The 26,170-nt window shown below is 39.1% G+C and overlaps 3 protein-coding genes across 4 annotated transcripts; 1 reads left to right on the top strand and 2 right to left on the bottom strand.

The window, feature by feature from the left end:
• Positions 1-618: 618 nt before the first annotated feature.
• igsf5a (immunoglobulin superfamily, member 5a) lies at positions 619-7,811 on the bottom strand. Its single transcript, XM_088279898.1, has 9 exons — positions 5,256-7,811; positions 4,659-4,716; positions 3,593-3,904; positions 2,914-3,204; positions 2,441-2,560; positions 2,329-2,353; positions 1,647-1,744; positions 1,442-1,506; positions 619-865 (listed from the first exon to the last, which is right to left on the bottom strand). Exons 2-9 carry the CDS (start codon positions 4,702-4,704, stop codon positions 785-787), a joined length of 1,038 nt encoding a protein of 345 aa, XP_088136024.1. The 5' UTR covers positions 4,705-4,716; positions 5,256-7,811; the 3' UTR covers positions 619-784.
• Positions 7,812-10,077: 2,266 nt separating this feature from the next.
• hmgn1b (high mobility group nucleosome binding domain 1b) lies at positions 10,078-14,818 on the top strand. The gene is made up of 6 exons (XM_088278992.1): positions 10,078-10,273; positions 11,756-11,779; positions 11,917-11,940; positions 12,025-12,066; positions 13,674-13,769; positions 13,843-14,818. The coding sequence occupies exons 1-6, from the start codon at positions 10,256-10,258 to the stop codon at positions 13,885-13,887; spliced, it is 249 nt and encodes an 82-aa protein (XP_088135118.1). The 5' UTR covers positions 10,078-10,255; the 3' UTR covers positions 13,888-14,818.
• Positions 14,615-26,170, bottom strand: LOC148320052 (glucose-6-phosphate exchanger SLC37A4-like). 2 transcript variants are annotated; one of them, XM_088278991.1, is made up of 10 exons: positions 25,737-26,170; positions 22,366-22,694; positions 21,075-21,307; positions 20,142-20,388; positions 19,398-19,550; positions 19,235-19,320; positions 19,048-19,161; positions 17,816-17,881; positions 17,601-17,739; positions 14,615-17,321 (listed from the first exon to the last, which is right to left on the bottom strand). In XM_088278991.1, the coding sequence occupies exons 2-10, from the start codon at positions 22,511-22,513 to the stop codon at positions 17,158-17,160; spliced, it is 1,350 nt and encodes a 449-aa protein (XP_088135117.1). In that variant the 5' UTR covers positions 22,514-22,694; positions 25,737-26,170; the 3' UTR covers positions 14,615-17,157. The 2 variants fall into 2 exon arrangements, with proteins under 2 accessions (XP_088135117.1, XP_088135116.1); XM_088278990.1 differs by lacking the exon at positions 25,737-26,170 and adding an exon at positions 23,597-23,750.

Here is a 26,170-nt window from a genome sequence, read left to right as displayed (position 1 = left end):
GTACTCGTTGCCTATTTCCAGTGTCTGTTTTTATCTCAGGCGCAGAGAGTGGAAAAAAGTCAGTCTGTCGTCGTCATCCTCCAGCGAGTATAAAATTCACGTCACTTCATTCTGCGAGTTAGCCAATGTATTGATTCATACCTTAACAAAGTACTCCCGACTCACCATAATATTTCATTCATTTTTCACGCTAATATTGTTTCTGTCAGTGATTTTGACTCTGCCCTCGGTGACTAAATATGAATGACTGAAATGATTAATCGGGCCCAGTGTTGTGAAAGCTGTTGCTGTATTGTTCTAGAATGTTACTAATAACTTATGTCTTCATTTGGAGGGCGGGCACATATTGAACGGGCTTTATACGTGCTGTCGTTACTCATTTTGCTAGCTTGTGGGTTTAAAATTAGCATAATTAGCATCATATTTATTCAAGAGTTAGTTTGTAGGAGTTAACTTTTAATATTTTGCGCATCTCTCGCCACTTCAGTAAACAAGGTAATGTCAATGGGAGTAAATGAAAAATGCTATTTGGGGTCCTATCACTCATGGGCCTTTAAGAAACGTGCCCAACTCAACCACCCATATCTCCATTAGAGACGAATAATGAAAACAGGGAAGTAAAAATATTCAGAATTTTATGTAATGATATTTCAAGGGTAAATACAAAAAGAATGTATTTTTTATTTTCCAAATACACACAATATAAGAGTGAGAATAATGCAAAAGCCTTAGGGAAGCCTTCTAGTTCTTCTACTTCGACATGGGTTCAACGTGCTTGATCTTTTTACACGGTGGTAGCATGTCTGTGTTTTCTGAAGCCTTCATCTGCAATGCTGTAGGCAGTTTTGTAAACAGCGTCAGGCATCTAAAAAAAAAAAAAACAAAGGCACAGATCGCATTGTGAAATGTCACATTGCTGAAAGATCTTATCATATGTGAAACATTAAGAAAACTAGTTGACATGGCATACCATTTTTCTCTGTTGAATGACACAGTTAATACTTGGATCTTACATAACGGGTTCAGCAAACTAGCCTTGAGATTTTTTTTTTAATTATTATAACTGGCAATCAGAATTTTGGGCAATTCACCAATGCTTTTGTAACAATGTGTTAATATGATGATTTCAAATTCATATCATAATCATTTGACCTCATGTACCTAAGCCATCTGCAGCGTCAGCGCTTCATTAAAATACTTCTAAACCCTGAAAAACGGACATTAGTTGGGGAAAATGATGATGAAAAATAATGATTCCGCCTATTGTCTGTCATGTTACTGATCAAAATAGTAACAAATTTAACAACAACAGACTAATCGAATATTTTAAAAAGATTAGTAGTTGTACCTAAAATGTTTTACACCGAATCCATGTGATCGGTATAGGCCAATCACTGTTGCAAAATGTATCGCAGATCTGTTGCAAAACAAACATACCTACCTCAAAATAATTGGGGCGAGTTGTTTGGCAATAACCGCTGTCTGTCAAGTCACTTGGAGTGACACCTGCGAACCAGAAGGAGGTTGTAGATGTGTTTCAATTGTGTCACACAATGATAAATGCGAGTTTTAAGTTACTGTTGATGACATAAATAATCACGTGTGGAGAAAGTTTGGGTGGGTTGTTGTGTAATTCCCAGGCTTACTTGTTCGACCATCTGCCACATAACCTGCATTGACTTGACCTTGTTTCTGTCCAGGTGGTCTCAGTCCGCTCAACTGACTCTGCGTCCTCACTCTTTTGCTGGAAACAGAAATGGGGGGAAGATATGTCACTATGGTAATTTTGCAACTACCACCGGCCGCCTGCTTATTTACAATGAACAGTTACAGACTTTTTTTTTTTACACGGCAAAAATTACGAAAATTGTGTTGGATGTGTTTTTAGTTGGTTCAGTGGGACTTGTCTCCATGGAAACAATACATATCATTTCCCAGAGTCACACAGATGTGAGTGCAATTTTTAACTTTAATTTTCATTTTAAGATCAGTGCAACTAATGTTGACATTTTGTCAGCCGTGGAAGCCTGTACTATAAGAAAATGGTACGTTCCAATATCACTCCTAAAAATAAAAGTGGACAGTGAAAAGCAGCCATTGGATAAAAAATATATTGGCAAAATTACATTTTAGGTTGTATTTTTGTTTAAATAAAAAATAGATTTCATTCTCACTATTACAATATTCAGTAAATGTAAAAAAAAATATATATATATATATATATATATTTATATATATATATTTATTTTGTCCCTTTAAGATTTATATTTGAGTATTGTGGAAAAGAAGTAATTCATTTACTGTACAGTCAGTAGAGTGGCTGCTTACGTCATTTCATCTTGGTAGTTGGGTTCTGAAATGAGATAGGAATATTATTTGTAACATGCGCTCCTACTGACCATGTTCATATTGCATTAATTGTGATCAAAGCTTTGAATACCTTTTTCTTTCCTGCGCTTGTAGCAAAAGACCACGCCGAAGATGAGTAAAAATAGCAGAGCAAAACCTCCGAAAGAGCAAACCACAGCTATCAGGACTGTCCAGTCTGGAGGCTTCGGCACTGTCAATGGAAATCAGAATTAGCACTAAAACAGACGTAAAACTAGGAAGATAACATTCCATTTAAAAAAAAAAGTTAATTTGCTGTTTTAACTTACACCAGTCACAATAAATAGAGTAGCTCACAAAAGTTAAACATCAGCAATTTCTGGTCATTTTATAATATTTTCCAAGCGACAATACTTGAGAAATGAAAATGAAATGATCAAAGTAGTCAGGTTACTCCTTTTTACTGTCCTCTGAAAATTACACAACGTGAATTCCCACTTGAATATATCCATTTTTTTTTTAACCCCCGTTCAAGGTCACAAGGTCATTAATGCACATCTTAAACATTGTGGAAGAATTTCTTACCAACCACTAAATGAACCAAGCTGGATAGTGGCTTCGTTAGTGTCTTCAGCATCGCTAAACACTCCACAATTGAATTCTTGACTGCTTTAAACTTGAGGACACTGGATGAGTTGAAGGAATCTCCATGAGCGACGTGAGTCGTCTTGTACATGCTGCTATCCACAGTGCCGCCGTTCAGGTTCCAGCTGACAACAGGACTAGGATACCAAGCTGAAGTTATACAGACGAACTCCACCTCCTCGTCCTGGGCCGCCTTCTTATCGCCTTCCTGGATCTGGACTGCACCACTCTCTAATTGGCAGAAACAAAAGCAAAGTCTTAGTCTTTATGGACTTTTCCAGAGGAATGTGGCATTCGCTAATGTTTGTCTTCTTCCAAAAATTCCCCACTAAAATTTGACGCATACCGCGATAATCTCTTTTCTAGCATTTTGATTATCATATCATGCGTCAGTTATTCAAATATGAAAATATATATTAATTATTTTGCATCGCCTGGCTATAGTAGTATAAGGTATGGCATGTTTTTGTCACGAAAAATTAGTTGTTTAACCCCCTAAGGTGGAAAATAATTCTTAAAATAACTCATACTTGGACTAACATTTTTCTCTAAATACCAACCCGCTCAAAGGGAATTAGAATTGACATGCAGAAAGCAGATGTTTGAGAATCTACAGTACCTTGAACATGTAGCAGCGCTGACTTTGACCCGTAGTCTCCCTGCACTGTACAGATGACGGGCCCAGCCTCCCTACGGGAGGTGTTGTGGATGGCGAACACCACACAGCTGTTGTCCTCGGCGGAACAGAAGGAGGCAGAAAACTGTGCTGAGGATGACGATATGTTACCACTTCGGGGAACGGTGAGGACCAGAAAACCTCGGACATTCCACGTCATGACTTCCCACGGTCCCCGCAGAGTGGCAATGAATCGAGCATCTGAGCCTTTTAGAACCGTCGAATTGAGAGGCTCCACTTGGAACTGTCCCATCACTGAAGGAACAATGACAAATGTAACGTTTGAAGTATTAGAATGACTGAAAGTAAATTCAAAGTTAAAAATACAAGAAAATGAAAGAGTGGGGAAGTGATTGTGAGTGAAACTTTGAACTTTCCGTCATCCATAACCATCAAAATGAACGCATGGCAGCACCGTTCAAGTTGTTGCTTGAGACGTGTTTGCTCAAGGTATGCAAACATCGAAACATTTTTCTTTTTTCGAAAACCGAAACTCAAACCGCTTGTATTGAATAATCTGCAATATTAGGAACATTATAAGTGAGGGATTTTTTTTTTCCATTTAGGTTGTTCATTCTCCTCTTTTGCCAAAAAAATGTGCAGAAGAAATTTGCACTGAAAGCGACCCCTGATTCGCAAACAATGTCATGTCTGGAATGAGCAATCCGGTTATCATGTTATCTTTCTTGAACACTGCTCACAGGTAACAATGAACAAGTCTGCAGAAAAGCGCACCAGAAACATGTTTGATGGTGTATTTTGATAATTACACTTCTTATGGCGTGTGATCTCGTTTTCCGTGATGCAGATTTAATTAGAAATCCAGTAAGCTTGTCGCTTGTACCTTGCCTCTTACCCACAAACTGGAAAAGGATGGATACTCTTTATGAATGGATTTTTTTGGGCAATTATATGTCGTCCATAGATTTTTATAATTATTCCAAAACTGTTTTAAAAGTTCACAGAACAGCATCAAATAATTTTCCTCAAGCACAGTTAATATACTGACCTCCAGTTGCGCAGAGTATTAGCCAGATGAATGAATCGACGTCCATTGTTTATTCAACCTGAAAGATGCCAATAAAAATAATGTGAATGTTTGTCGGGAATTAGATTATTATTTGAAGTATAAAATAGTACAATAAACACTCCCCTTGTTTTTGTTATTAAAGTATGTCGACCCAAACTCTCAAATGGACAACCGTTGGTGTTTTATAGCTGATAAACCTTGGTTAAAACACAATGAATTTTACACATACGTAATGAAGGTTACATCAATGATATCTGTGGAGCCACGAAGAAAGAAGTACAAGTAGCCTCATATTATTCATAACTCGTCCAGTTTCGAGCAGACTTTGTTTTTGTTGAAGGTTATGTAAAATGCACAATATTTTCATTATTTTTAATTTTTTATAATAATTATTTTCATTATATTTAATTCTTCATAATAATTATTTTAATTACAAAAATATACATAAAACACACCACAAACGACACAAAACCGATTACAGTGCACGTTCACACATTTCCATGTACACTTTTGAATATTAAAAAAAAAATTTAACATTTTGATCGTAACTGTCTGTATCTCCAATGAACGCCTTACCTTGTGCTCAGTCCGTCTGGAATGCGCTATGGAGCTAAGCTTCATTTCCTGAAACACCAGCAGGTGAGCTTGCCGCTGCAGATCTCTCGCTGGGTACAAGGGTCATTGTCCATTGAAACCCAGCCCTTATTTCTCCATCGTGACTCCTCACTACTAAAGTCCTCTGCTGCCATCAGACTGAGGCTTTGAGAATGGCGTTACAGAAGAGACAGGTGAGGTCACGTGTTCTCCCAAGAGACTCGTTCAACACAGTGACTAAATTTAACTAACCATGTCATTATGTTTCAAAAGTCAGTGACGTGTCGTTAAATTGACAGATAATGGTGGGGACAACAAGCATCAGTAAAGTCTCATTTGAGCATACGATTGTGGAATATAATGTCATAATGCCGTAAGACATTTAAAATTAAGTCCGGATTTAGTTGGATGTTACGCCTTTGGTTTCACACACCATCTTAAGCTGTTTATGAGTCCTCACTATGAAACGTCAGAAATATTTTGCAGATGAGTCGGGACACAAATGCTGCAATACTTAATATCTACCTTTAGAGGTCGCTGTTGTATAATATTCTCTTTTTATCAATCTTCATAACGCGTGTATAGTATTCTGTAAACGCATGTGGAAATGTATTACGTGTATTTGATTTCAACACAATAGAAGCTAAATAATTCAATATTAACTAACATTATTTCAGGATTGATTTTTTTTTTGTTTTGCATCAATATCTCAGTGCATTTTTTTTTAATAAATCTGCCAATCATTTTCCTCACCTATGAAAACAGAAGTACATCACATATGTAATTGAGCTCATATATATGTGTGTTTTTAGCAGTACATATTATAGGCTCCTCTGGTCCTCATCCATGGTTTCATGAAAGTACAAGTTGTATTATGAGCTGAAATGTCTCCAGACACAAGGAGTGTAAAGGCAGAGGCAAGCAGACAACCATGAAAACAAGGCGAAGATAATGGGGGAGGGTCAGTCAGCAGTCCTCTGATCCCCGTCCATATGGCCATGGAATGGATGTAACTCTTGGCAGCAGCCTCGCCATGTCAGAGATCATCAGTCATAGCTCAACATTTGTGCTCATCCATATACTGCCTTGCATGACTCCTTAGACGAGGGGCGGGGGGTCCTTATTGTTTCGTGCCATTGTCTACCATTAGTTACGGCTAATCGCCCCTTTGTCCGAGAGTAGATATGTCCTAATTAAATAGTTGATTCTCAAAAAAGGCACGCCTGTGGAGCTCGTTTTAGTGTGGGATTATTTTTTTGTAGCGTCAGCCGTCAGTTAATCAATGGTTAAAGCCGACTAAGGTTTATTGTTACTGATCTTATTAGACTGTGTTGCCACTGTGACAAGACTCCACCTACTCTATCACATGTAAATTACTGTGCTATAGGAAGGTTATGAGCACTGCCCTCCTTACACCGAGCCACATTTCTGTGACTGCTGAGTGGGCATTAGAGAGCAACAGTTTGATCAATGACAGGATAGAAACAGGTGTGAGGAACGCAATGTAAGTTAACGGTGTTGATCATATATGACCTCTCGAGATCCTTAATGTCCATCTAAACGCCTGAACTCTGTAGCCCCATCACACATAAACTGGTGCAATCTGGGGAGGTCACCATTGACCTTATGGTGCAAATCCACTTATCTACTGTGTGAGATGGAGAGAGTGGAAGGGTAGAGAGCGCATCTTTTCCCAACATCCAGCTGATCCATTCACAGGCATCTGTTGACGCTCATTGTAGCTCCGTAACCAAACATGAAAGAAGCATGTTGGCTGCAGCATATCTTTTTCAGAAGAGCTATTGAACAAGACAATGTTTTTTGTTCGTGGTTTCTTGTACAGTGGTGCCTTGAAATATGATTGTCCCGACTTGGAGGTTTTTCGAGATAGAAGACATTATTCTGAAGCTCTTTTTGCTCTGACTTGCAAGCTAAAAATCGAGATAGGGCCTGCGAGTGCTGTATTGTGGCAGCGAATTTAAACCAGCTGACTTAACGATAAGCAGCACTACGGCAAATAGTGCGCAATTATTTAAATAGGAGCCTTCAGCTGTTTATTGCTACTCCCATTTTAAGTTTAATGTCAAACTAAAGATGAAACAAAAAGAACAATACCTTGTGTGATTAAAATAATCACGTAACCGCTTTTAATTCTAGCAGCGTAATACTAACACAGAATGGTGAAAGCCATAAACAAAGTGAAAATGAGCACATAGGTGGTGTTATAACGCCTTAAGCAAAGGATATCTGTACACAAACGATGCAGCAACATTTGCAGACAGACAGTGTAATAATACACAGTTATATATTATTCTTTGAAAAAAAAATGGCTGGCATTACTCCATCTTCAGAATCTGTTGTGATACTCTTTGACGTGTATATCTCTGTCTTTCTTATATTTCCCCAACGTAGCCAATGCGCGCACACCAGAACGAGCAGCGCAACGTCTTCTGAATTTAAGCAAAACATGTGGAAAAACTGTTTAATTCTTTAAACTTCATTTAATAAGATCCTGTTTTTATAAAGTACAGTGTTATACAGTGCTATTTTCCTTCTTGAAAACATTACAGATTTTTGGGGCGAGGGGGTGGTAGGTTGGAATGGATTAATGGTATTCCCATTCATTGAGAAAGTTGATTTTTAAATACAAGTGTTTTCAGTGACAAGTGGTGTCACATAATGAATGAGACTTGTATCTCAAGGCATCACTGTATTGCAAAACCTAGCTAGCGCTTCAGCTGTGACGTGGAGCCATATGCCTGCAAACAGCATAGGGAAAAGGCGGGAAAGGACGGCAAATGGCAACAGCTGTGATGGAAGGCCTAACAGACACGCACCTCAACAACGCCATTGTTATGTGAGACCTGCATGCCTCCCGTACTTCTACAATCCCCCCCCCCATATGCAACAACCATCACCACCTCAGCTGTGTTTTTACTTTTCCTATACAGCATTGTTTTTTCCTCACTTCTCATCTTCCGCCAACAAAAGTTAATAAAAAGACAATATTTTGTCTATAATTTATTCAATAGTTTCATTAGTTTTCCTGTACATGTAATAACTTTTAAAACATTCTTTTTTTTTTAAATAATAAAGCTACTCATTAAACACGTTACGAGTTAACCATCACTCGTGCACCCGTCGCGAGTGGTTGAGAGAAATCAAACCCTCCCTCGGGCAGCCAAAATCGTCGATGTGCTCTTTAGAAAATACTCATCATGTCGTTTGTTTTTAAGGTCACCTGTGTGGCACGGCTACTCTCCAACTCTAAATTACTCCTGGGCCCAGAAATATTCAATGCACATGGGCATGTGCCAGCCTGCCAGCCTCTTCTTACATACTTTGACAAAACTTGCATAAGCACACTTTTTGCAAAGATTGTTAAATAAGATGCAATCGTGCACCTTGCTGGCTGTTTCTGGTCACCCCCTTGAAAATTTGCGTTTTGCATTATGACGTTGTTTTTCTTTGGGTCCTCCTCATTGTTCAATGTGGGTCTATTTCCCAACGGTAAGCAACACACGTCACGTCTCATTGGATCCACCGTGGGTGTGTTTAAAATGTTTCCATAAAAGTGACATATCAATATAGTGGTGTAATTTTCAGCTCTTGTGTATTTTTGCAAGTTTAGCAAATAAATTACTGCCAATCAAACCATGCAAACAATTAATGATGCCTTTCCTTAATTATAAAAAAAAATTATGATTAGGGGACCAAATAATATAAGTATTTCCATAAGGAACGAGAGGGAGATTTATATTTATTTATTTTTATTATTATTTTTATTTTATTTTTTTGCGTGACAGGGCGGCCGGGTGGAAGCGGTCGTGTTTTACCACTAACACCGGCGCGAGATTTGACTAATTTGTGACGTCAAGGTGAATTTTAAACACTGTGACGTCAACATTTGATTACAGTCAAATGAAACTTAAGGTGTGACACGAAATGGTAACAATACAACAAACAAAATGATATTGCGTGTGAGACATCAAATTCAACACTGCAGGAAATGTCACGGAATTTACTTCCCCAATCAGAGAGTGACAGAACAGGTGATCCCAGAGGTGATATAATTTACACGACTATATTCTTACCAGTTGACATTTATTTTAAAATATCATGGATTTTTTTTCTACAAAATGTAGTTGGCAAAATTTATGGTACTGAAAACGTCAATGCCATGCATTTTTCTGTTGTGGAATAGAAAACACGTATTCATCGAGTTGCGGATATATACATATTAATTAAATGCACAGTGCACAGTCCACAACGCCAATAAATCCATGATAACCGTTCACACTACACAATGGCGGAAGCGGTCGCTATGCAAGCAGCAAGATGGGGTTGCACAAGAGGACAATTACCCTGTCGCCATTTTCCCAAGCTTAATACAAAAGACTTGGCTGCGAAAGTACACACCCCTCTCTCCACAACGAATACACTCGCTGATATGACCGCAATCGTTCAATGAAACACCAGTAATCCAAAAACCTCACACATGTTGCCACTAACATTGCGGCTAACTGACTGTTGGCAAGACAATACGTCGAATGGCCGATGCTCCGGGGAGAATTCGCGACATTTTTCGTTTTTTTTTTTCGAAAGCAGATGGCTGTACAGAAACACAACCACCTCATCGAAATATCTGATTGACGTGTGAGCTGTCCACCCAGGAAATCGCGCAGATTTGAAAGCGTGTTGCTGACCGCTGCGCTGTCCAATCAGCAGGCGCAGGGGGCGGGTCAATGGTAGTCAATCACGCAGGAACTATAAGATTTAAATAAGGAGGGAGGGGGGGAATCCAATCCGGTTTGAGCTAGTTTTCTTCCAATGGAACATTATCATCTCGTTGCCTTGTATTAGATAGACTGTACTAGTACAGCTTTATCCGGACTATACGACTACAGCATATTTTTATCCCGTATTCACTTACATTTGGCTATTTTTTCCCTTTTCCACAATCAACCCCTTACAAACCTACCATGCCTAAAAGGAGCAAAGTGAGTAAACCGAGATATTTCTTGCATTCAGTAATACAGCATTTATAACCCACTGCAGCTGCTGCCTGTACAAACTGGTTGCTGGAACGCGAGTTGCTACTTATTTGCTTCTACGTTGGGGCAAATGTCAAAATTGTCGCGCTTGCAGCCACCACTTGAGTTCGTATGCGTCGTACTGATTTTATTTCTGGAAGGTGGTGATTGTCGCTCTTATCGCTCGATGCATTGTCTAAATTTAACACTATCCCCTTTGGTTACTATTAGTGTGTGTTTATGAGGATTCGCTGCAGGACGGTGTGGTGCACGGTTGCATGTTTACATAAACCTGTTTGCAATGTCTGGGGTTTTAGTGGAAGTCGATTTGCCCGTCGACAGCGTTTTTTCTGCAGAGAAAGTTGGCGGTATATTGATTGTCTCAAACGTGCAGTCAGTCACGCAGGATAGTTAAGTTTCACTTTGGCTGCCATTGCAAGGCCTAAAATTCGTTTAAATTCCGCCCAAGTTGAGGCCGTTATTTTATTTCATGACCACGCCACCTTGGACGACATGTTTTATTTATCACTTTTGTTGAACATGAACGCTATTGTTAGCACGCGGCCGCCATTAGCCGCGGTGAAAACGCAGCTGTTTGGACGGCGTTCGTCGCGTTAGCTCTTCGGCTCGGGGAGGTTATGTAATGGCGAGCCTCCGTCAGCACAGCGCCGCTCTTGTTGCTGGGGGTTCTTGTCGATCCTGCAAGCCGAGTGAGACACTCTGGCGAAGGACCTTTTCAAAATAATGGCGGGAACGCTCACTTCCCTGTTCCGTTATAAGACACGCACACACACACTAACCTTGTCAGTCTTCTCATTTATTACCTATGAAAGGAAATGTGGCGGAGGCGGAGTCCGCCCCTCCTCCTTACTTACAGTCGGGAAGCTCGAGCAAGCTTAGCGTGCTTCCATTTTGACTGCATTCGCGCTGTCGACCGCGTCGGTTCTTTTAATGTGTTCACGGCAACTGCAGTCATAATTTTGCCGACTGCAAAAACTGGAGTCTCTTCTATTTCAGTGTTAAAATTATATGCATGCTTGCACTCAATCGTCCTCGAAGCAGGAAGTGCTGCTGCTGACAAGCCCGCCCCGACACGCCCACTTAAAGTTGAATAACGTGCACTTATGAGGTGCTCGACAAATTGTTACTTTTGTTCATCACGTGAGCAAAACCACATAACATCAGCAATATTCACGCATATACATTCGTACAAATAATATAGAAAACAAGCAGCTAAATTGAAACAAATGCACGAGCAGAACTGAGAAGGAGCTAAAACGTTATTATATGAGCAAAAACTAAGACGGGGCAAATTGGTACCTGGTAGGGAAACACTAATTATACTTCTATATTTGTGCAAAGTAGGAATTATTATATTGACTGATTTAAGTTGATTAATTATAATACATGACATATCAATAAATGACTTGGAAATTAATTATTTTGCAGGAAGAGCCAGAGGCAACTGAAGCGGTAAGCAATAATGCACAATCTGGTTTTAATTAATCATACAAATGGAAATAGCTGTCACCCGCTAGGGGTCAGTAAAAGCACACTACTGTAAAAAGCAGTCAATGTGAAAAGTGTATTTTTTCCCCCTCACCATGCAGCCCAGGAGATCTGGTCGACTGAATGTAAGTGCATAAACATTGCATTTAGAGGATTGTTTACTTTTTCGCCATCAACCTACAATAAATACAACACATGTATCCTTGCAGAAGACCGCACCTCCAAAGCCAGAGTCCCAAATCAAGCAAAAGGTAAGTTACATTGTTAAGTGCCATATGTTGCATATAGAGGTGCTGTGATTTAATGTCAACTAATCGATTGTCACATTAATTGAAACTTTTTTGAATTAAAATAAAACATTTGCTTTTACTTTGTTCTTTAGAAAATAATGAACAACATTTTTCCCGATTATCCTCCATGTTACGGACCAAATCCATAGTTGAAAGATAATTTATTTTAGTGCAAATTTGTGCACTGTCATTTTGATATAATATCCTGCTTTTTAATAAAAGGATGCAAATTTAAAGTTTTTTTGCCGACAAAATAAGCAACAGATTAATCAATTATTAGAATAACTGCAGACCTTGTCAGTTAGTTCTGTAAGACCTCTCTTAACAGTTTACAAGAACAATCTTATTCTTACGACAATGGCGTTGGCTTGTTTTCTGCGTGGAGCAAGCTGGGGGGCAAGGTTTCACTGAATGAAAGCATTTTTTTTAACACAGTATAAGGAACTGCTAAATGTAGTTTTGAGTATAGATATTAATGTCCTAATAAATAAATATGGATGATGATGCTGATAATATTTAAATGTCGTTTTGGTTCCACCTTGGTGGTGAACCAGATACCGTAGACCAGGGGTGGGAAACACGGGACAAAAAATTGAATGCTTGCGGAGGGCCAACTCAACATTGTGACCTCAACTTTGTCTACATTATTTTTAATGTATTTAGAAAATATTTAATAAATCGCTACCTGTCTAGATATGCGTTGTTATAAATTAGTACGTTGTTTATTTTGTGGCAACCGCTTCCGGATGTACCTACCACCAAAAAACAGCTGCGATAGGCTCTAGCACGCCCACAACCTTAGTGAAGATAAGTGGTTCGTAAAATGAATTGATAGATGGAAAACTGTTAACTATAAGAGGTCATTAAATACAGTAAAAATCTAACATGATATAATAATAATTTGTGCACCAACCGCCAAACCATAATAAATATCCCAAATATATTCAGTGATGACCACCGTAGACCAGGGGTGTCAAAACAAATTTTTCTCGCGGGCCACATTGTAGTTACACTTTCCCTCGAAATGCTGTTATGACCGTGCAACCATATAAACGTTTAATCACCTCCTTATGTAATTACATGCACAGGACACGACAAACTGATGCATAATTATTTTTTCAAATCAGAAGTCAAAATGAAAAGTTTGTTCCACTATTGTTCAAGTTACCGTAATAAGTATAGGAAAATGCTTTGCCTTAATAACTCAACATTATTATTTATTACATTTGAGAATTGGAAATTTTGGTGCTGATGTTAGCAAGAATCATCAAAATTAGCATGCTTGATCTGCTTTCGCCAGTCACATAAACTTATACGATGAGCCAGATCTGGCCCGCAGCCCTTGAGTTTGACACCTTTGCCGTGTATTATTACATGTGATTCTTAGCAAAATTACAGAGACCAGTTTCAATTTACTCCCACTTAAAGGTCATAAGGTTAAAAGACACAGCAACTTCAATTTGTGTAATAACTAATTTTTGAGGTCTGTCATATGAAAGATGTTGCAGATGTGAAGTAATTGATGAACCGATTCTTCATTAATCTCTGTACAAAATGTTTCATTGCAGAAGCCTAAGAGAGGTAAGGAAGTGGAGAAGGCCAAGCCCGTGGAGAAGGCGCAGGAACCTCCTGCTGAGAATGGCGAAGCCAAAGCTGACGAAGAGGTCAGTGCTGTCAGAATAAAGGTAATCCTCATCTTCATTTTGTACTTGACATCGAAATGTGTTTGCGTTGCAGGAACAAGCCACGAATGCAGCGGCGGGAAAAGATGAGGCGGAATAACATCTCTCAAACCACATCTTTACCAGTGCTCCCTGTACCTCTTTTCTTGTACAATTCAGGGGAATATTTTTATCAACTATTTTCTAAATACAGGTTTTTTAGTAGTCTGATTGTAGAGAACACTTTTTTTTAAACGAAAGACAAAAAAAAAATGTCAATTTGGAGACGGGGGCGGGGGGTTCATCACATCCTACATTGTAATGTTCAGTGGTTTTCATTTCAGTTGTTTTAAATGTGAAAGAGGGGGAGGATACAGGATGGGTTCCAGTGTCAACAAGCAAACATCACATTCACAGGATCTTGGTCTACAACGGAAAGCGTTTGCCTGTGTGGATTACATTCCATATGCTTTAAAGGGACAGTGTATGTAATCTGTGCTGGGGCAGAGACGGACACAGTCACACCTTGTTTTATTGTTTATACTGAAGAACAGTGTTTTAGAATGTTTGCGAGCTTTGTCCTCATGCTAACTCTAGTAATCATGCAGTTTTCTGATGAAATTGGATCAATAAATTTAAAATCCCCTGTAGTGGAGCTCTCCCTATCCAAACTTATGTATCCTCTGTGTTGGTTGTGTCCCTGTTCTGTGATAGCATTGCAATAAATTTGTATAGCTGCTGTGAAAAAGGGTTTGCAATCTTTGTTTGCAGTGCAGAATGGTACATTGTACGAATGGAGAAAAAAAAATGCTATTTGCTTTCTTAGCCAAGCTAGTAAAGAGTGTTGTAAAAAAAAAAAAAACTAATCTGGTGTCTTCATGCCAGCAGACAACTTGTACGTTTATTTGAGATGTCCAACACATACCAGCAGTAGCAATTCTCATGTGAGCTTTAGGTAACAGTGCAAGTGTGCAGTTTCTTTTTTGTTTATAGATGTACCTGTGTAATTATTGTTATCAATATACCAATAAAGCTCAGTTGGTAGTTGTTTACTTTTTTTTTTCCTTTTTTTTTATTTGAGGTGTTAATTACACTATTAAAAAAAACTGTTAGTTGTCAATCATAAATATGTTTTGGCAAAATTATGAGCTGAACTGAGGCGGCTGTTATTTGGGAGATGGGGTGAAAATGAAAAGTGTGTGTTCAATATTTTAATCGTTAAAAGTCGGCATGTTATCCCTGGATTTAAAAATACTTTTGCTCTTTGTGATATCATTCCCATTTTGAGCTACTACATTGTCCGCTGAACGTAGTCATAGCCCAGGAACTTTCTTGTCTAATTCTATTTTTTTTTCCTTTTTTGGAAGGGGGGGGGGGTTGACAATATTTTACTCAGCTCACCTTTAACACACCATGAATCATTTGCGAGAACACACACAATCATATTGATCACAAACAGCAGGTGACAGACATTTGCTGGGCTTGTGGCAGTGATGGAAAAAGTGTTCCGGCTGGTTTGAAAAAAATAAACTCAGTGAAAAAAAGTTAAGAATGACTCAATTTACTGTTTGTGATGTTTAAAAAAAAATGGTAAAATGTTGATCAACTTCCGAACAAGTTAACAAACTCTAATTACTGTAGCCGTCTGGATGAAACCTCATGTCACATTTTGTGTAAATTTACTGTTTTCCACAAATCTATATTGGTCAGCCCACATGTGTGGGGGTAATTTTTTAAAATTATTGATCAATCAAAAATTTTAATTGTTTTCTCTCTTTGGTGATACAATGAAATGAAAAATGGGGGTTGCTAACAAAAAAAAATGCTTGCAATATCTCAATGTTTTAAAAAGTGAAAGCAATTTGTAAATTTGGTATTTTAGCAAAAAATATTAAGTCGATGCATATAATTTTCTTTCTTTCTACACTATGGCGTATATTTACATTGCTGTTCATTTTATAGGTTTTTGGGGCACTGATCAAAACCTCATAGCGGCGTATGCATTTTCTCTCAGCACTTTGCTTTGGTTCATCACATCAAATCCGCAAAATCCATTTGTATTTGTGAACGTTACATGACAGAATATGGAAAAGTTCAAGTAGTATGAATTCTTTTACAATCCCAGAGGAAGAGTAATTGTGCTACTAGCTACATTCTCAAGAGTAAATTCAAGATTCAGCACCATGGACAGCTTCACATATCCAATCTATTATGTTTTGTGTTCCATACTTTTTTTTAAGTCTTCATTGTAAAATAAGCATCAACAGATTGATCAGTTGTGTCTCAAACCATTCATGTCACATAATCATTTATTAGGCCTCAATTGTAAAATTCCATCAGATTAAAGCTAGTCCGTATTGGCACGGAGTTTGTTCCCATATTTAATTAATAAAATACACTGGTGGTGCTGTAAGCGAAATAAATGAGACGACGATTCTTAGAGCCCAAGTCTGACAACGACCGAGAGCTCGAAAAGAACATTTGCAATGTGCGGCGCCCCCTGAGACACACACACAAAAAACACTTCAAGATGCTAACCTATAATGTAAGTGACGAGACAGTAGAAAAAGAATTGACAATCAACTCTTTAAAACAGACATTTAGCAGTTCATACATACTGATTTTGCCTGACCACATCAAATACTCTGTATTTTTGTCATCTATGAATGAGAGTTTATAAAACGTTCAGTAACTTGCCTGTGAAACCTCATCTCAAATTATTGATGATAATGATTGACCAAATATGTGCAAACATCTTCGATTCTATGCAACACAGACAAAACCCGTAGAAAACATTCAGTGTTGTAAATTCACGACTACCAACGTCAAGGCCTGCACCAAGTACTGACTCTATTATTTCCAGCATACAGCTATCATTTGGCATTATAAAGGACTGCTTTTATAAATAGTATAATAAGCTTCCACCTTCTGGAAAAAGTTCCCCACATGACTTCCAAGTGCATCTTTGTCAGGTTTTTTTCTTCCATTCATCCAAATGAATTTTTGTGAGGTCACTGGGGTTGAACAAGTGAGCATGTGGCTCGCCAAGTCTTGTTGGAGTTTAACCCAAAGGTGACTGGGACTGAAGTCACGGCCAATCTAAGCATGCCTTGGTGGGAGTCGTTTTGTGCACTGGGACACATTCATGCTGCCCCAAAAGTTCCTGGTATGATCAAAACTTCATTGGAAACGGTGACCCCTAATTGATCGATCGATTAAGGTGTCCATGTCGTGTAAAAGTCTCACTGAGAATTTGGTAGTCCGTACTTGTCCTGAGTATCGATGACTAAATTTGCTTTTGGACAGTTCACTTGTTTGATAATAATTTGCATTATTATTAGGTACGTATGCAGCACCCCTGACACTGAAGTGACTGTCGCAAGAGCATACATCAGTCATTTTTTTCTCTTCTTCCCATCTTGGTGCGCATGTTGCGAATGAGGAAGAACAAAACGGTGGTGACGCCCATGAAGATCTCAGCTACCCAGAATGCCGCGTCCCAGCTGTGTTGTTTGGCAATAGTGCTGAAGGGAAGTCCGGCCATGAAAGCACCCACTGTCATAAATATAGAGTTGTATCATTCACGTGATTAGTGATGGGTAAATGAAGCTTCAAATCTGCTTCATGAAGCAGTTGTAGTATTTTTGTCCTCCAGTAGATGGCACTCTCTGTTCAACATTGGGCTGAAAGCCATTTTTTTAAAACCCTTTACTTAAAACCAACAGTGCCATCTACAGGACACAAAAATACAACAACTGCTTCATCAAGCAAATTTGAAGCTTCATTTTCTCTAACCGTCATGGTACATCAACATTTTGTTCTGGCAGGTGTTACCGTTAGCCATCAGAGCAACAATAGCATGTGAGGTCCCACAAAAATTGGAAGGAGCACTTTCACTTGCGATAACCCCAAACAAGGCAATCGGCCCATAAGAGGAAAATCCAAACATAGCACCAAGAAAGAGAATCCAGATCTACAAATGACAAGAGATACTAAAATAATTTCCTTCTTTTTTTTTCAGTTAAGAAATCACTGAATAAAATTGTTACCTCTTTTTCCGAGACACCGAGGAGCACAGAAATAGGATGGATGACTTGGACCCAAAGAGGAGCCTCCTGAAGTCAATGAGGAGATTTCAGTACCAAATATAGAATACAGCACAGTTGTGTTAGTTAGAGGACAGAGATATCTAAAACAGGCTTAATAGGGGCTCTCGAGGACCGGATTTGGGCACCACTGCAGTAGAGTAAGCCTGGGAATAAGGAATCGCCATCTTGAACTCGCCAATGCCTTCCATTCCCTTGTTTTGAAGTAACTGCGTTTGGCTCCCATAAATTACCCATAAACTTGTTGAATGCTCAGATTTTGACATGGATTTAATTATTAGAAACATCAGACAGGCAGTTATGACACCAGACATGGGTAATTTTATAATCTGATATTCAATTATGAAATTTCAATTATAAATGAATTAAAAATTTCAATTAGAATAAAATGTTCCTCAGAGTCTAACTCTGCCCCACTGTCGTTTGGTGTTCTCCAGGGGTCAATATCGGGTTCCTTCTGTTTCTTTGTATTTGTTGCCTCTGAGTTCCATCTTAAGAAAACAGGGTATTTCCTTTCACTGCTATGCGAATGACAGCCGCTCAGCACAAAGGGCACTTTCTCTTTATAGTCACTTTTGTCATGTCTCGAGAAGATTAAAGCCTGAATGGCAATTAATTTCTTTAATTAAATGGAGGGGGAAAAGGTTGGGTTTGATCCCAGTGGCTCATGCACATCCCACCCCTTTGACTTGGGGTCCTTAGCGTTTTATCATTCTTGAACTTAGTTATAAATTGGACAGTAATTTTAAATTGGACCGCCACATTGACACTTCTGTTAAATTCAACTTGTTTTTTTTTTTTGTCCTTAGGCAGGTGGGAAATGTAAAGCCTTTCCTTTCACAACAACTCTTAGAAACGGTAATCCATGCCTTTGTTCCATCTCAGTTTGATTACAATAAGTACTTTTTTTTGGAGTCAGTCAGTACTTGCTCAAGCAAGTCCAGTTGGTCCAAAATGCTGCTGCTCGCCTCCAAACCGGAGCTTATTGGAGAGAGGATGTAACTTCAATCCTGGCCTTCCTTCACTGTCTCCTTGCACAGAGTTCATTTTCAGCTAATTTGATAAATTTTTAATTTTTTAAATGGCCACGCCCACCTTGCCTAATCAAGAGATAATTACTAATATTGCATTTGTATTACAATTCACACGTGTCTATGAATTCTATCTAATTTTACCTTTGGGATTTCAGGTGTAATGGTGACCCTGAAGAGGTACATGGACACATACATACCAGCCATCATGACAATGAGCAGGCCGTGGCGAGGGTTGCCATGTGTGCCCAGGCCAGACTATAGAAAGTCAAAAAGCATGTTTGTGACAAAAGCATCAAATAAAACCTGCGTCTCTTGGACTGCTACTTACCCGAGCAACAGCTCTGTCAGAGATTAAGCCAGATGCAAGGCTGCCTACAAAGCCGCCCACCTCCAAGGCACTCATGTAAGTACTGCCTGTAAGAAACACAGATCAAGTTAGAACCATTAAACAAAACAACTCGTTATAATCAAGTCATAATAAAATTTCATACCCATAAGAGCAGTCTGGCCTTTTTCCTGCATGAGGAAAAGCTGACCCCAGTCAGTTGCTGCTGTTTTCACCCCAAACACCACCAAGTAGCCCAGAGAGAGCACCCAAAGAAATGGGGACAGGAGGAACTCACTCAGGGTGCCCTCATTGTTACCTAGTAAGGAGCAAGAGTACACATCCACATATTATTCACTAACCAATAACAGACCAGCATTACAAATGCAATCCTTCAAAAAAGAAAATTGAGGACATCTATTAATAATTATATTACACCAAGTCCAGTGAAGTTGGTTCGTTGCGTAAAATATAAATAAAAAACTGAAAAATGACTTGCAAATCCTTGACAACCAATATATATATCAATTATATGCATTACAAAGACAAGATATTTAATTTTTTTTGCAAATATTGCATCATTTTGAATTGGAGGGATGTCCCTGAAAAAAAGTCTTTGCTTGAAAATGGTAGCATGTGTCGCTCAAAATATCCATGCAGGTCAGCATAAACATGCTTTCACAAATTTCTCAAATTACCCATGCCATGGGCGCTAAAACACCGCCAATAACGTCACACTGCAGGCTTTTGAACTTGTATTTGTCGATACAGCTTTTTGATATCTTGTTTATACATTGCGATTTCCGTTTTTGTGTGTAAAGGCAAAATCATAATCTTACTGCCACAATACTTTTACACCTAACTTGTATCATCATTATCTGCATCAAAACATTTTTTTTTTTTTACTCACATCTCTTTGCCCCCTTCTTGGGTGCCGCCTCAATAGCAGGCAGGCCCACATCTTTTGGCTCATTCTTCACAAACACCAGCGTCACAAGTGAGAAGGCAGCACAGAAGACACCGGACATCGTTAGGATGGTCCTCCAGTCGTAGTAGTGCAGGAGCACTGTAACCAGGATTGGGCCCAGACTCCCTGCCAGGTTAATGCTGCAGGACAGCACAGACCACCATGTTCCAAACTGGGAGGGCTCAAACCACTGGAGGAGTAGATAGAGGAAATACGTCAAAGATAAGCGGTAAAAACTGATGATCTACTTCAATGACCACCATATTTGTTCACGGCTTCATAAGAGGAGCAAAACGAGCACGCAACTTAAAGATCCACTCTGAGAAGACGCTAATTCCACAGAAGTGCATTGGCAAGACGCGAGCAAAGGTTGTACTTAAAAGATAGAATCTATTTAAAGATTGTCCCTCTGAGTAAAAAAAAAAAAAAAAAAAAAACTGATGACTGCTGTAGTTTCTTAAGGCGAGCTGAACTGAGGATGTTCCACTAATAGAATCTCGAGTAATCTGATCCCTTTCAACACGCTGAAGACGTGCCAAAGCCTATTTATTCCCCACCTTTTAAACTTGCTTTCCAAGTGCTTCGAAATAGCTAACATTGATTTACTAAGTCTCGATTTTATTCGTTGGCTTTGTCCGTGGTACTTTGTGGCTAAGATATTGCAGATTGTTTGTCATTCCCGGCATTTTCTTGCAGCACTCTACCTACTGAACTTTATCACAGAAGCTCGGCTTACATAGGTTAATAGCGTCTGGCAGCAAGGAGCAAGATTCCAACCAGTGTACTTTCACACCACAAAATGAAAACAGGTCTGTCAGCAGTTTGGCTCTCGCTCAGCTGATTTGACTCACTGACAGAGTCAACATTTGCGATTACCTTGCGGAGCACCTTCCCACATGGAGGCCATCCGCAACCTTGTCCCAGGCCGTTAACGAACCACAGCAGTGAGAACATGGTGACTGTGGAAGACCAGGAGAAAACCACGTTGATGCCTCCCACCACAAAGAGGCCGATGGAGAAAAGCCAGCGCGCACTGATCTGGTCCGACAACACACCGCTGATGAATTTACTGATGGCATATGCCATGGTCTGGCTGCTGGTAATCAGACCTGCAGACACAAGGAGGGTTAGTAATTGTCACAAAGGGGCTGAGGATATCAAGATAGTGTCTTGTGTATATTCAGGATATTATTAAATGATACGAGCTAACTTTGGTCTATCTCTGCCTTTTTTTTTACTTTTTTCCGAGATTTTGAACCTTTTCTGTGGATTTTTCTTTCACCAATAGGGGCGCTCTATAGTTCAGAAAATACGTTAAATAAATCTAAACTTTTTTTTTCTCTTGGGTCTGTTCTGTTTTAATAAGCAAAATTGTTCCTGTGTTAAAAGGCACTTTTTTAACACTTTTTTATGTTTATGTACATTTAAGTGCATTCACAGTACAAAATCGTTTTGTGCATGCAGTTAACTCATTTTTTTCAACATGGAAAAACTGTGGCTTATAGTCTGGCGCGGCTTGTATAACATATATTGTATTTTTATTTTATTTTATTTCATTTTTTTTAATTTTATTTTATTTTATTTTATTTTATTTTATTTTATTTTATTTTCAAAAAATGCTGTCCTAGAAAAGAATCCTTCTTCTTTTCTTACCCGCATTAACTGCCCTTTCTCAAGGTTTCTTTTTTGAGTTTTTGAGTTTTTTCCTTGCAGGTTTACATCTGGGGATGTTGTTAATATGTCAACTGTGAGCTTTTGAAGCTCTTTGAGACTATTTTGTGATTGACGGCTATATGAATTTGACTTGACTTGATAGACTGATATAGTTTTTTCAGGCCTGATACCGATGCCGATTATGAGTAGTCAAGAGGCCTTTAACCAATATTTGGAGCCGATATTCATTTTCCCGTAAAAGTGAAAATCTTGGCGTCAACATTTTAAAAGATACAAATTTCAAGTCTTCGCTTTGATTGAAATTAAGCTTGCAATTATTGAATAACGTTCTAGATTTGTACATTGTTGAATGTTTTTCAGGGAGCTCCCAGGGTCATCAGCATGGAAACTTGAACAAGTAAGCAGTTCCTGATATTTTCCTACAGGACATAAAGTTTTGTACCTGGCTTCCACCGTCCTGCCCAGCCCAGTTGATAATCCGCTAAATTCTTACCCAAATCATCTTTGTCCAGTTTAATCTCATCCATCACTGAGGGCATGACAAAAGAGAAGGTCTTTCTGTTGAAGAAGTACAGCATGTAGCCAATAAACATGGAGAAGAAGATGGTCAGGCGATAGTAGCCGTAACCTGTCGCCCCCATGGTTCCACTGGATCAAAACAAATTTGTGTCAAAAAGAAAAGTTATTTAGCATTTAGCCTGTCAGTCAGCGGCAGTAGTTGGAAGAGGACGGACCGGTTTAACAGTCCCTCATCAGACTGTCAGCCTTTGAGGCGGCTTCTTTTGGGGAGTGGACAAGGAGGTGGGTGAAATTTACACCAGTCTGAAAATGAAACAAACAAACATATGATGCGTTTCACATTAATTTATGATTTATTTTTTAGGTATATTTTAATTATTGATGATAAAGAAATGTAGTCCATATGTTTACATATCATTGTTTTATGCAATATGACAAACTGAAGTGATAAAAGTTTTTTGTATTGCATTACTGTTGTAACCTATTCAACATGTACAAGTATTGAGAATGTGTGATATAACATCAATTGTAATTCTATATCCTTGTTTTTAGTCAGAAGAATGTCAGACCTTTGAGGAAGACACGTGGGAACTTTTTTTTTTTCAGTAGAAAAAAAATTGCTTTTTTTGGGAAAGGGTGAGTTTATCACAGCAGTCTGTCAAATAGAGTCAATGTCTCCCTCTTATATACAGTACTGTATAAGTAGTTCAATCGAGTCGGGTTGCTTGCAGTATGCGTGTCCCGGAGCAGCAACACTAGTGACAAAAACAGCTGATCGGGTCATCTGGTTCGGTGAAACCACATTTTGCGAGACTTAACATCAGATTTCGCGCACACGTTTCCAAAACACTCAAATTTGCAACCAGAACCGATTGTGCTCATTTATTTTATATTGCTGCGGGGAGAACGTGTAGTTCTAAGTCTCTTCATTCTTTTCTCCAACAACATGTTTCTCTGTCGTGCACGCGGACGCATTTGCCGCAATACGTCTTCTTGTAAAAGTGCGCACCAAACCTACGATCCACAATGCCACGTATACAGACTTAATTAATTCAAAGTGAGTCCAGAATGAGCTACGCGGTGCGAACACGATCTGAGGAGGGGGAGAGGGGGGACATAATCGAGGCCACGTTACAAACGCCGCATGAAGCACTTCGATGATGCTACCAGCCCGGATGAGGTCGATGAATGAATGAGGAACTCACAGAGACTGGTGACCTCGTCGCGTCCGTGTCGTTGCGGCTCAAATCACGAGTGTCCGCCAAGAAATGCTTCCCGACTGGATCTCACGCGGATTGTTAAAGCGGTACCGCCCATTTACAGCAAGTCTGGAAGTGGATCTCAACGCGCACACGCACATGTACGAAGACACGCGATTAAACGCTATCTGGATTGGACGAGAGAAGTCACTAAAATGCTTTTGAGTAATAAAACAAGATAGTTAATGAAAGGGATATTTTTTTTAGGTAATTCTTGAGCACAAGATGACTCAATTTGCTCCCTTTTCTTTTTTCTTTCTTTCTTTTTTCTTGGGGGGGGTGCAGTTGAATCGACAAAATCATATTTCGTGACTATATTTAATGACGATGTGCAATAATATACTGGTCAAACCAGAATAGGAGGATATTTTTCTGAAATTTAAAATATTCCACGTGCAAGTTGCAGAAATACGCACGTGTAAATTTTGGTTGATGTGAGACAAAATAGCTGTACCTAGTAAAAGTAATCGTCACATTTTAAGTATCTCTCGAGGAACCTGGCAACCCCGTTGCTCCGTCTCAGTGAGAGGAGCCAGATGAAGAGCCAGATTGATCAATCCACGGCAATTTTAAATCTAAAATTTAAGAACATCCCGCTTCTGCACACAAAACCGAAGAGAAAACCACATCATATTGGAGTCTTGTGATTCTATTGGTTCGGTCACTCTGTGTAAAACTTCAGTCTTTATACAAGAATGTTACTCTTTATGTACGCCTCTCCACAATAATACAACTCATTTGTAAAATAAATAAATAACAATCCTGAGGAGATTTCTGTTTATTTCTGAGTTTTGAGAACTCTGTTCACCGCTCTCCAGTGTGTGATCGATTGTCCACTGGACCTTCACCCGATGGGACATGTTCTGAACACCAAAGAGTCATCTAAGAGGCATTCTGAACTGAGGCCCAAGCCACCTCATCTGACGGCCCTCAATGCAGAGGAGGAGTCACTCTTCTTTGAGCTCCTCTCTTCAGCAGAACATCATTTTACAAATAGTCCATAAATGAGGAGGGATCCACCCACATATCAGTAACCCTGGCAGGCGAAACCCGTTGCGTATTTATTAAGGAGCAACAAAATTATTTTCCAATATAAGATGGTGGCCGACTGGTTAGCACACAGTGCAAAGGTCGTGGGTTCGATCTCGGCACCGGCCTTCCTGTATGGAGTTTGCATTTTCTTGGTTTGTGGGTTTCCGCCATGTTCCACATTCCAAAAACATGCACGGCAGGTATATTGGACTCTAAATTGTCCCTAGATGAGCACCAATGGTTGTTCGTCTTTGTGTGCCCTGTGATTGGCTGGCAACCGGTTCAGGATACAGCATGCCTGCGACCCCCAATGAGAAGAAGCGGCTTTGATAATGGATAGATGGGAAATAAGTTTCATGATATAACAGTAAGATGAAGAAATGAGAACCAGGGAAAAACACACACTTCAGGCTATTGAAAAAATTCTCAGTCTCATCTAAAGAACAAATACAGGTCACCTGTATTTTTTTGTAGTTATCATTTGCTAAATAAACCTTCATACTCTGATATTAGGGAAGGTAAGTGAACACCTTTCGATACCATAATTGTCGAGCCAATGCAAGCTAGCTCTTATTTAATAAAACTTAGATTGGACTAGAGTACATTTCAGACATCCTTATTACATCTAAGTGCAGAGTGTCAAGATCTGTCTTTTGTTAATTTAGCTTTGATTAGATTTTAGTTTTGACATGTTTTCTTTTGTTCATTTTTGTCTGTCTGTCTCGTTAGATTATTGTCCACGTGCTTGTCACTCCGCTCTCTTGCATCTTCCAATCAGCTCCCTCAGCCACTTGTATCTTGTCCAGGTGTTCCTTGCCGCTGCAACTGTTTCTATTTATGCTGACTTTAAGTCCTTGTCAGTTCATTGTTGATGTTGGCGTTTGTTTGTTGTCGTGGACCCTGTCACGTCATTTTTTCCGCCCCCTTCTGTTTCATTTAGAAATTTGTTGAACCCTTGTTATGTTTGTTTATTCCACATATTTGACCTGAACACATTGTTTGTTTATGAAAATATATACTTTACTGAATAAATAAACAAGATCTTCCTGCTTGCCTGCATTTGGGTCCTCAACCTTGCCGAAAGGTGACGCGCAGAATCAGAGTACTTTTACCACTTCTGCTGCTATGCTCCAGCCTCCATGACCAAGGATAAAGAAAAAAATTATGAAAGGAGAGCGTTAAAGTCGCCTTGTTTCTAGTTGTTAAACTTCACACCCGATGGCAGTGGTGTGTGTGCGCGATTTAGCTCATCCACACGACAAGAGAAAAGTCCCTCACACCGACCATTTTTCTTCACTGTGCTTTGCACACCACAGAGCTGCATTTATGGTAAAAAAAAAAATACCAGAAACAGATGTGTTCATTTTACATTTTATTATAAACTAGTTTACTCCACTTCCATGATAAATGACTGGACAGGAAACCAATACTCAGTGCTCGGTCCAAAAAAATTGTCATAGCATTCATCGGATCTGAGGATTTGATACA

This window comes from Idiotropiscis lumnitzeri, chromosome 17, assembly GCF_059441095.1.
Source record: "Idiotropiscis lumnitzeri isolate Australia: NSW breed Sydney's pygmy pipehorse chromosome 17, RoL_Ilum_1.0, whole genome shotgun sequence".
NCBI classification, from domain to species: domain Eukaryota; kingdom Metazoa; phylum Chordata; class Actinopteri; order Syngnathiformes; family Syngnathidae; genus Idiotropiscis; species Idiotropiscis lumnitzeri.
Note: the sequence above shows the minus strand (reverse complement) of the source record. Positions and strands in the feature narration are given on the sequence as shown.